This window comes from Equus quagga, chromosome 15, assembly GCF_021613505.1.
Source record: "Equus quagga isolate Etosha38 chromosome 15, UCLA_HA_Equagga_1.0, whole genome shotgun sequence".
NCBI classification, from domain to species: Eukaryota; Metazoa; Chordata; class Mammalia; order Perissodactyla; family Equidae; genus Equus; species Equus quagga.
The window spans coordinates 46,731,945-46,744,071 of record NC_060281.1 but is presented as its reverse complement, the minus strand read 5'-3'; the positions used below and the strand labels follow the sequence as shown (position 1 = coordinate 46,744,071).

General features: G+C 45.7%; 1 protein-coding gene across 1 annotated transcript; it reads right to left on the bottom strand.

Moving 5' to 3' along the window:
* Positions 1–10,714: 10,714 nt before the first annotated feature.
* NHLRC1 (NHL repeat containing E3 ubiquitin protein ligase 1) lies at positions 10,715–12,127 on the bottom strand. Its single transcript, XM_046640746.1, has one exon. It carries the CDS (start codon positions 12,085–12,087, stop codon positions 10,900–10,902), a length of 1,188 nt encoding a protein of 395 aa, XP_046496702.1. The 5' UTR covers positions 12,088–12,127; the 3' UTR covers positions 10,715–10,899.

Below are 12,127 nucleotides of genomic sequence, written 5' to 3'. Positions count from 1 at the left end.
GGGTGGCTGCGAAACAAGTAGATCTCTGCACCCACCCTTCAGAATCTTAAGAGTTTATAGAGAGGCCTTAACTGGGTTCAGTCATGTATTCAGTCCAAATGGTCTCAACAACACATTGCTCTCTCGAGGCTGCATCCTTGAAAATGGCTCATACTGTGAGAATGGTGAGCAGAACATACATTCCAAAGACAAGCAGGGTGGGGTGAGGAGTCTCTGATTGCCCAGGTCCAGCTCATGGGTCAACCTGCGGTCACATCCTCTCAATGACCTCTTCTAATACCCCTGCCTGTATTGCTGTAATGGTCCAAAAAATTCAACTTCCTGCATTCCACAGTCTCTAACAGCATTAGATAAGATAGAAAGCGTCTCAATGGATCACAGCTATGGATAGAGGGAAGGAAACTGAAAGTAGCAGAGCTAGGGCAAAGCTGGGACCAAGATGTAGTATCCTCGTTGGGACGATGGAACTGAGGGTAAAAGCAAAGTCAAGGCTGCCAGTCTAGCCTAGATGGGAGCCAGTAATAAGGCCTATGCTTTGGATGGCAGACCCCAGGCTCTATATAGGAAAACCTTTAACTGGAAGCCTCTTGTACTGCTCCTGCTGGGGCAGGAGCCAGCTTCAGAGTGTGCCGGCAGGAGAGCTGCAGGTGGGAGCCCATTCTCCCCACGGGGGAGATGGTAATGAGTTAACTTGGCTGGAAGAGAGAGTATGGAACCCAAGCGAAGGTCATATCCTGACAGGAAGCCTTTCATTGATGATGATTACATGAAGAGATGGTGCTAAATATTATTCATAAATTATTTGGTAAGTTTCACAACAAAATAGGATCTTATAGACAATTTAACACATGCCCTGGCAAAAAATACTTCTTAACACGTTTGTGAAATATCCCATCAAATAAACACATTATTGAAGGTGGTTTCCGTTGGAATTGGAGATGGTATTCTGGATATCCTGACTGAGTGATGGTGCCTGGAGTCAAAATGATTCTAAGGCTCCATATTTCTCCTATGCTGTTCTTCGAAATTAGTCAGTGTTTCTGACCTGTTTTAACATACAGTTCCTAATCCATTAAAAAGAGCTATCAGGTGAAATCTTGCAATCTCTTTATCTTGAATATTTTGCCTTTGCTTGGTCCTTTGATTATTGCACAGAAGCTATGCCAGCCGAGTTATTTAAGTCGGGTAAGGGGGGGACTCAAGGAACACCCTCAGTGCCAAGGTGTTCGGCAAAGTCCAGATTCCTCAATGCCTGCTGGCAGGTGCTGAGCATCCAGAGACAGGACAGGAGGACACACGAGGACACCCCCAACGACATCCTGAAATAGGGAAATATTTGTTATGTCAATTTGACTCCTATTCCTGTAAAATCTGTGGCTGCCATGGTGATGGGAAAGAGCTATATGATGATGGGAGAGGATTATAAAATATTTCACTGAGGGAAGTATTTTATTGTAACATAAATCAGCTTTGTTCAAAAATGGCATTTTTGACCTGAGCAGATATTGATCAATTTACTACTGTGGTGTTGAGCTAAATGTGAAAATATCAGTAAAATCTCCTCAGATGCTCTGAAATACAGCTGTCATTTTGTTTCTTTATATGGTCTCAGAATCTTGACTGTTACAGATATAGAAAGTGAATCCTGATATTGGTAACCCAAAGAACCAATATAGGCTTAAATACAACTATTTACTTTTAGTTTGTTTTAGATGAAGCAAGCAGTATTTATGACATTGATCAATCTGGAATTCTAGGGTGACTTCATCTCTTCCAATACACCTTTCCAGTTTTGGCCATTTGGGCTTCTCTCTCCCTCTTCATAGCGCCTAGGACATATTTGTATGTAGCACTTACCCTTCTCCACACCAGAACTCTAGTGCCTTAAGGGCATCTTTATATCGCTGCTGCTTAGCACATTGCTTAACAGACAGTGAGCACAAAGGAAATATTTATTGTGTAAATTCTTGCCAAAAAAAAATCAAAGAAGTTTAAAAGTTATTTTTTTAATTGATAAACTTTATGTTTCGGCATGATTGAGTAAGCTCCAACTGGCCAATCTTTCTACAGAAAACAACCATAAACTCTGACCATGCCCAGACACAAACGCCAAGAAATCTCCCTTGCCACAAGATTTCACTGGTGAATTCTATCAAACATTTAAGAAGAAATAACATCAACATAACGCAAACTCTTTCAGAAAATAAAAGAGGAAGGAATATTTCTGAACTCGTTTTATGAGGCCACTACAACCCCTGTGCCGGAGCCTGCCAAAGGCATTACGAAAAAATAAATAAATAGGCTGATAAACTTCATACGTGATGGGAATGCATTTGGATGTCCTCATGGGCTTCACTTGTACAGATAGTGCTTCTAGGAAATTTAGCAAATTCATATAAATTATATCTTACTGATTATCAGAAGAGAAAAATTAAAAATTTTAAGATTTATATTTTAATGTTCACCATGGAGGACTGGTATAATCTTGCAGAAATCAACTCCAGGATGTAATAAATTGGCCTCCTATATCATCAATTTCACAGTCAGTCCAGATATATCAATTATTGGTTTGAAAATGGAAAAAGATTGCGTGGAATTGTATATCCGGGAGAAGGTCATTACGTTGAAGTCTATTCTGGAACACCTTGCTCGTCAGAATGCAGCCTGGGTAGAGGGCAGAAAGGGCTGACGTGAAGAAATTGGAGTAGCAGGCTCCTCTGATTCTGTCACATGTCACCACGCAGCTCCACAGTGCCCCAGGCAGCTCACAGCCCTGCTGTTGATGTCTGGTTTCACATATTTATGAGCTCTTCTCCCTTTGGGCAGCAGCAAGAGCGAATCACCCTCATGACTGGTGAAAAAAAAACCCTGAATATATAGTCTAAACTGAACGTTCCTGGTTATAGTGCAAATTTCGATATGATTGAAAAGACTAGGCACTAAATTAGAGTCCGCTTACATTTTACTGTATAAAATCTAAGCACAATATTTTCTCTCTGTAAATTATGATTCTTTCATTGTGAACCTTGAGACCTCTGCTTTAACTCAAAATTTACTGGTATCTTCACTTTTTCTTTCTTTTCTCATCTCACAGAAACTGTGCTGCTTCATCTTGGGTCCTGTTCACAGCTAGAGCTGGTCTCACGGCCGTGCTGAACTGCAGGCTGAGAAAAGGGGAAGGCGGATGCAACATTTGGTGGGTACCACTCTGTCGCTCTCTTGCCACAGAGGTTGTGCCTGCCATGTTGTGGGATCTCCAAACCTGAACTTCAGCTGAATGTCACTAAAATTCACTTTGCAGAAGAGCTTGCCATTTATGTGATACATTCACTGTTTTACAAAATTTCAGTCTACGAAGGGATTTCTAGGAATATTAATTCCACAGAGATGAGTCAACTCAATTTAAGAATGGTAACAGTTGGGGCTGGCCTGGTGGTGCAGCGGTTAAGCACACGTTCTGCTTCAACGGCGGGGGGTTCTCTGGTTCGGATCCCAGGTGCGGACATGGCACCGCTTGGCAAGCCATGCTGTGGTAGGTGTCCCATGTATAAAGTAGAGGAAGATGGGCACGGATGTTAGCTCAGGGCCAGTCTCCCTCAGCAAAAAGAGGAGGATTGGCAGCAGTTATCTCAGGGCTAATCTGCGTCAAAAAAAAAAATGGTAACAGTAGTTTTTGCTAATAAAAAGTGATTAAATATTTCTATGCTTATCTAGGTTTTATAACTCCACAACGAGCACATGTTACTTCTACAATTCACGGGTGGGGGGATTACGAAGAGACATCCACCAAGGAAAGGGCAGGTAACACAAGGGAGAAATGGAAGAGAGCTCTGGGGCCTCAATGTTTGGAAAGAGTGGCCTCTCACAGGACAGGCTTCTGCCACTTGGCTCCCGGCTCTTGAAGCCTCTTCCCACCTTAAGAGTTCAGCTCTACACTGAGTGTCAGAGAGCTACAGAGCACTGTAGGCCACGCAGCTAAAGAATTACACTCTCTGAGTTCTGAAAATAACAAGAACATTTCATTATCCTTTAGCAAAAGCATTTGGTTTAAGGGAAATATCAGAACTTGACACCCATCACTCGGAGCCCTCCTAAGACCCAGTCACAGGCAGCTTCCGCCTTGCCATGTAAACAGGCCTTTTCTCTCCACAGAACCTCAAAGAAGGCGCCATTGTGTGGATCGTGTGGCACTTAGAAATCGACGGATTCAGTCGACATTATGAGTTGAAGCTCTGAAACCTGAGGAGGGTAGCAACATTTCTTCCCAAAGAACATTCTCTAATGCTGATACAAGTTGATGTGAATGGGAGATGTGGTGGGGATAACACCACAAAGGGACAGCTGGGGCTTGTTTTTCTCTTAAGCCATGGGACCCAACCCTGGCTGCACACAGAGTCACCCAGGAGAGATTTTTAAAAATATCTGCTCTCCCCCAACCCAAACACAACAGGATTTGGTTATGCAATCTTGGGCCTCACAGCATCTTCACCTGTAAAATTACCTTAATAAAACCTGTCGTGGGGCCGGCCCTGTGGCCGAGTGGTTAAGTTCGCATGCTCTGCTTCGCCAGCCTAGGGTTTGGATCCTGGGCACGGACATGGCACCCCTCATTAGGGCATGTTGAGGCGGTGTCCCACATGCCACAACTAGAAGGACCCACAACTAATATATACAACTATGTACTGGGGGGGTTGGGGAGAAAAAGCAGGAAAAAAAAAAAGAGTGGCAACAGTTGTTAGCTCAGGTGCCAATCTTTAAAAAAAAAAAACCTGTCCTGTCCACCTCAAGAGATGTTGTGAGGACCAAATAAGTGAACAGTGTTGTGAAACAACTTTCAAGTATTATGAAAATGTTAGTTATGTTTAAGTTCTTTAATCACACTCGCTTGAAACCAAAGGCTCCTTTTTATAACAAGGGCATGCGCTACTGGCATACATTTAATGACCATGAAATAGAATGAATTTCTGTGGCCCCATAGGGACAGAGTCTTGTGACGCTGGACTCATTAGGGCATACTTGTGCCACCACTAAAGAGGCTGGCCTCATGGTTATGGTCTAATTGGTCAATTTGGAAATACCATGGTGTTCTCTTGGGCCAGTGTGCATACAAACCTGGATGCTATTTGAGAAAGAAACAGTAGGCCATCTCAGTAGATGCAGTGAAGGAATAAAATAAAAGTTGACTTAAGGAAACTTGGGACAAAAAAGGTCGATTTGTAAAGAATGTAAGAACTTTACCAGTAAAAGATCTCACGTCAGTGACACATGTGCATGTACACGTGTGTGCGTATTCCCAGACTTTGATCTTTAGATCCTTTCCCACCAGGGGGGTCAATGTAGAATATGGAAAGGTCCAGTTTCTAGTCCTGGTTCTACCCCTAACTACCTGTGTGACCTAAACCAGTTCTTCTACAACTCAGTAGGCCTCGGTTGTCATTTCAGTGCATGGTAATAGAAAATTTTGAAGTTTCCTTCCAGTCCTAAAGTCTGTGGCTTGAAGCACAATTTCATAGGATCATTCTATAAGTGATTTTAGATTTTTGTTGTCGCTACTCTTATGACCTTGTTAGTCAAACCAATGACTGATTTGACCAGAGGTCTGTCAGGAAATTAGCCCCCTTTTATATCATTATTTCTTCAGGAAAATATGAGCTGCTCTTCAACTACTGTAATGGACACAGCACGTATCATAATTTGCAGCCAGTCAGTCAACAAAGGTCTGTGGTTGGGCTGCCCATGCTGTATGAGTGGTTCCTGGGAAACTAGAATCCTCTTTATGTATCCATTATTAGCCAAAATTAACCCTGAGATGACTTCAACAGTGCTCCAAGCCCACCACCAGTGAGGGATAGAGGACACTTTCAGTTCCTCCTCTTCCCTCCTGGAGTTGACATCATGGCGATATTGGAGAGCAAGGACACTGGTGTTGTCTCTGCTCTTAAGTGTTTGACAAAAGATGCGACTCATGACTACTCAGGCAACCCCCACACCTCAAAGGCCCATGTGCTTGGTGAAAATGGAAATGTGGTAATTTTCTTCACCCAATATACAACCCAGGCTACCACAAAGTCACCATAATGCTTTTGTAACTGTCTATGAGTCACTCAGCAAACCCACCACAAATTGCTTTAATTCTAGACCAGCTTCCCCAAGCTACCCAGCTACATACAGCACTTCTCCTTTATTTTGTAAGCATTTTATTTTATTTTATTTTAAGATTGGCCCTGAGCGAACATCGGTTGCCAATCTTTTTTTTTCTTCTTCTTCTCCCCAAAGTCCCCCAGTACATAGTTGTATATTCTAGTTGTAGGCCCTTTAGTTCTGCTGTGTGGGACACTGCCTCAGCATGGCTTGATGAACCGTGCTAGATCCGCGCCCAGGATCCGAACCAGCAAAACCAGGGGCTGCCGAAGCAGAATGCACAAACTCAACCACTTGGCCACAGGGCCAGCCCTAGCATTTCCCTTTTATCAGCAAAAGGAACACATAGTCTAGAAAAATTCCTTGGGAAAAACATATGAATTCAACAGATATTTCTGGACGCCTACAATGTGTCAGGCAGTGTTCTGGCCACTAGGGAAACAGCTGTGACCGACACAAACGTCTTTGCCTTGGGGAGTTGACATTCTAGTTGGTAAAACTGCCAAAAAACATGCTTTTCAGATTCTTCTTCATATCTTTTAAACACAGTCCAGCTTGTCATGATCTTTCTTAAGATGTAGCATCCCCAAATTGAGCAAAAACTCCATCCAAGTATTCTAAAGTAGAACCTGGCCTTCCAGATGGTGATGAAAGTGTATTTTTAAACTTATATTTACCTTTGTCAAGACAGAAGGATTGGATGTATTTTATTTAAGAGTTTGTTGGCTTGATTTATAACTCAGATATTTAGACCTGTGGTATGTGGGCCTCCACTTGTGCTCTCGTCTCAGGACCCACCTGTACTGGGGGCGGATGCATTGACGGGACAGTGCTGCTCCCCTCAGAGTTAATGTCTTACTTATGGCATCAAAATCAGGAGGCTTAAGTTCAATTTTCTCCAAACAAATCAACAACATAGCATAATTTTTGTTAGGTACTTTCTGTTGCAACAAACTCGCACAGCTTAGCTTCCTGGGTGCGTTTTCTCCTCCCTTTCTAACCTGGATTCCTCGCAGCTGTCTCTCTTCTCTGCCCCACAGCTGCTTCCCAGCCCTGATTCTGGCTTGCTCACAGCTGCTGTGCCCCTCTAACTGAGCAGGCTTTCAGCATCCCCCCGCAGGCTGCCATCTGCCTGATTCGCATCATATTGCTCAATTCAAAGGTCAGGGCCAAGAATCTAATTGGATCGTCCTTTCTGGGAAAACCTGATTGTCCCAGGCCACCTCACAGGCCAGTTTCCTGGTCTAATTAACACATTTGGAGGAACATTGATGGCTAGGCTGTTCTTTAGTTAGTTGTGCACCCCTGTCCAATCAGCTCTTGCTGGAGGGGGTCATGTAGTAGAAAATATGGTGGCTGAGAGCTGGCTCATCAGTAAGGCCTGTGGGAGGAGCCATTTTCCTTAGAAGTGTCTGTGGGCACAGGAGACACCATGATGGTTCGGTACAGTAGTTGTGGTGAGTCTTGCAGCCTCCCTATCATAGTTTCTACACATTCTTCCAGAAAACAGTTCATCTCCTTATTAACCGTGATACATCACCATAGCGCATCACCGTTAGTGGAGCACTAGCCACCAGGACCCATGTTTTCTTTCTGTGACAGATGTGAGGAGGATTAAATGCGATCATCACTAGTTCTTCCTCCTTTTTCTGAGGTGCACGGGACATACTGCTTTCCTCAAAAGGTGCATAACTCACCATTGGTGGGGTCTGCATCCCACTTAGTTGGGAGTCAGGAAAGGTCTCGAGAAGGCCCTAGCAAAATGGTGATGGTTTGGGTCCTGGGATCCAGAGTGAGACTTGCTGGAGGGGAGATTTATGAATCTGAACCAAGGTCCTTAGAAGAGGCCAAGGGAAAAGATTAAGAAAACCAAGTTCACAGGGCAGAACAAGGTCAAAAACAGGAGACAATCAAAGGATCAGGAATGAGGCAAAACTGGAACGGATGGAGAGTGATGTGAGAGCCGCTGAGATGGGAGCTGGAGTGCCTGCGCTCGGCTTTTATGGACTCACCGGTGGCGCATGGCGGGCAGCACTGGCCTAAAGGCTTGTGATTGAGGGGGATGTTCAGGAAGAGCCTGTTTCTGCTCCTTCTCCATTTACTCCCGGCGACATTCTTTTGTCTCCACTCTCTGGAGAGTCATTCCAACTGCCCTCCATCACCTTTGACTTTCTGCTGCAGTTATTTCCTCCCGCCTGTCTCAGACTCTTCAATCTCCTTCATAACCTGGAATTCAGTGTGACATGCCTCAAGCCCTTTAACCAGTTTGATTTAAGGAACACAGCCCAGAAGATGAATTTAGCATCTGCCTTGCAGGTCACTGAACCTGTTCCCTCAGCAAGCACACGCTCGGAGATCAGGAACAACAAGCCTTGTGTCTTCCCCAGGGAGACCCCGCTCCCACATTACGCCATTCCTGGGAAAAGCTGCTTTCTCTTTGTGTTGTATATCCTGCCCCACCCACTCCCAAGCCTAATAATCTACCAAGTAGAGGTATCAGTTAACAAAGTCACTTGTAGCAATTCTCTGATTGGCTCCCACAACCTCTCACAGGCTCACACCCCATTCTTCCAGTTGAGTAATCCACATGGTAACAAGTAATACTTTGGTCACACACCTCCACGTGTGCTGCATATACCTTTCCTACAAGTGCTGTCTGAAAAAGACACACACACAGCTCTATAGTCAAAGATGATGCCGCTGATAATTCCAAATAGGAGAAAGTCCCTTGAATTGGCTCAACTGAACCTGAGGCCATTAAAATGTCATTATTCCTAAGGAAACCCTTTTACAGATTAATCCACAGTTGCTCTACTTGCAAATGACGACGTCGGAACCCATATCTCTACCTGAGACAATTTTTCCTGTTACACAATGCAGAATACCTGTGAAGTCGCCAACCTAAGGGTGACTTCCAAGGGTGGGGTGAACGTAGGGGCAAGGGAGTCGTCCCAGAATCCCTATTTGGAATGCATTTACACATGGTGGTCCAAGGTGCCTGGCTTCTTACTATTGTGCTATAGGATGGGAGCACTGAAAGCAAGATGGACTTTTGTGGACTGGCATGGGAGCCAAGCTCTCTCTTAGCTCTAAAGGACAGATTTACAACCTTTTGGAACATATCTTCCTCATCATTTGGGGGCTGTCTCTAGTGTGTACATTATATCTATTAAAACTTTGTAGATCCAGCCCTGATGGCCCAGCAGTTAAAGTTCTGAGTGCTCTGCTTCAGCAGCCCAGGTTTGGTTCCTGGGCACGGAACTACACCACCCATCTGTCAGCAGCCATGCTGTGGTGGTGGCTCACATAGAAGAAGCAGAACTTACAACTATACACAACTATGTCCTGGGGCTTTGAGGGGCAAAAGGGGAGAAAAAGGAGGAAGATGGGCAACAGATGTTAGCTTAGGGTGAATCTTCCCCTGAAAAAATAAAAAAAAAACCTGATTCCTTCATGGATTCCTTAAAAGCAACCACAAAAAACAATTCTTTGCATAATAGAATTCTGTTGTTGATAAAGCATCTGCTACGACCTGATGCAAACTTTTACCTTTCAAAGCCAGTATTTTCTCCCTAAGGAAAAATTTTTGCTGCTGCTTCTGAGGTGCTGGTTACTTGGTACTATTTCAACACCCCTAAACTCTGAGGTATTTACACTAGCTGAAAACACCAACTTAGAAGGAACTGGCCACTTCACCTGAAATTTCCACCTATTCATTTACTCAATTGCAACATTAAGCAGGCCTTATCTTGGTCAGTGCTGTACTTCAATTCAGGAAGTATTTAAGTGTTTAGCAGTGGCCTAGATGCTGACTTAGCCTCAAGGGAAGTGTTTACTGAGTACACAGTGTTTGCAACAGAGAAAAATCCCATCCTAACAGTGCGTCAGGTTCCCATTGATAATGAAAAGGCAGGCAAAATCACTTTTGCCACGAGGCGATCATGGTGGCTTATCTCCAAATTAACATAAACATGTAACAGGAACATCATCCAGCCCTTGAACACTGGTATGGACGTAGAGTGTTTTGCAGTAGTTTAGAATCAACGCCAATACAAGCCTTTCTCAACCAACCAACTAGTATTCCCTGAGCGCCTGTAGTGGGCGAGACACAGGTACTAAAAGACACATCTACCTTTTGAATAAGCAGTTCAACTGTTTTTCTTATTCAAGTAACTCAGGATCCACAGTAACTCCATCCAATGTGCCATCAGAGGAGTTGCAAGTTGAACTGAAGCCCACTACGAAATCCTTTTTCTCTTGCCCTCTCTATAAAGTCTCCTTTCTCTGTGCATCCAACTAACATTAATAGCTAGTAAAAAGAGCACACATAGCAACAATCTACAGTCACGTATTTTTTTCCACATCTCTTATTTAAGAGCCAGGGGTTTTGGAGTCAGAATTGAGTTCCAGTTGTCAGAGTAAGGAAATGTGACCTTGGGTCAGTCACTTAAACTCTCTGGGTCTCAGTTTTCTCTTCTTTAAAATGGAATTAATAATCGAAATTACCTCACTGGGTAGCTGTAAGGACTAAATAAGCTAAGATTTGCACATTTCTTAGCACAGGGAGTCCATATTCAATAAATGGTAGATTTAATTATTATGCTTTAATAATTGCCTGAACCTTTACAAGTTTGCCAGGCAGTTATAATTCTCTCTGTTGGACAGAGGAGATTAAGTAATTTAGCAGGGGTTAAACAATTCATCAGTGGCAGTTCCAGGGCTTCTGAGTCCAGGCCCGGGGACCCCCACCACACCCCATCACGCCCAGTCCACCTTATAGACTTTTATAGAATGGGCTGCACTGTCCAGCACAAGAAGAGCATTCTCCTTGGTGAAGGTCAGCGCCACAGGATGGGAAAGACCATGGGTGATGATGGGCTTCAGTACCGGAAACTCCTCTGGTTTTCCTAAGCATAGGACAGCCTGACTAGACGTGTCCGCAACAATGACATTCCCCTGGTGGTCAAAGGTCACAGCAGAGGCAGTTATTTTGGAGGGGAAGAAGAGGCTCAGTCCAAAGGTATCCACCTGGCCGATGAGCTGCATAGTCGCGTTGAACACCTTCACCGTGGTGCTGCAGACCCCGGGCTCCAGAGCCAGGGGGCGCTCGAGGACCGCAATGGCACCGGTGAGCCAAGACACGGCCACCCCTCGTGGATTGCACAGATGAGCTTGCAACCTTTCGGTTCTCCGGAGGACCCCTTCCGGAAAGTCGACTTCCAGGAGGTGCAGGGACCCTGCCTCCGCATCAGTTACCACGACGCCATTCTGAGGGGTGGTCTCCACGCCCCAAGGTAAGGAGAACTGGCCTCCAATGACAAGCTTGATCTGGCCAAAAAAATCAAACACTTTGATGGAGCGGTCGCCGGCATCGGTGACAACCACGTGGCAGTCGTTGGTGACGGTGACATCAAGTGGGTACCTAATCTCCTGAGCAGCGTCCCCCTTCTCTCCAAACTGATGAGCACATCCTCCCCCGGAGTCAAAGATCTTGACTCGCCTCCTGCCGTCGTGTACCACCACGACGCGCCCCGTCTTGGGACACAGCGCCAGCCCGGTAGGGTTGACCAGGGTCCCCCAGCCGCCGAAGGTGTGGTGGCAGGTGAGGGCCCCGGGGCCGCAGGGGGCGGCGCAGTGGGCGGCCGGGGCCGTGCGAAGCGCGGAGCCCAGGAGCTCCAGGAGGTGCAACACTGGCAGGCAGTCGCTGGTGTCACAGCCCCGGCAGGCTCGCCGGCAGAAGGGGCACTCCAAGGCCAACGTCCGAGGGTGCGCCAGGGCGGCCACGCAGGCCAGGCAGACCACGTGGCCGCAGGGCAGGTTGCGTGGGCGCCGCTGCTGGCGGTGGCCGAACCTCTCAAAGCACACCTTGCACTCGAGCAGGCTGATCTCAGCCTCGCGCACGAGTTCCCGCAGCGCCGGCCCGCTCCCCGGGGCCTCGGCACCCATCGCGCGGCCCTGGGCGCTCCTCTTGAGCCTCCAGCCTCCC

Bases quoted from the DNA above. Each gene is read 5' to 3' on its own strand.
- NHLRC1 (XM_046640746.1), bottom strand. From the start codon at position 12,087: ATGGGTGCCGAGGCCCCGGGGAGCGGGCCGGCGCTGCGGGAACTCGTG.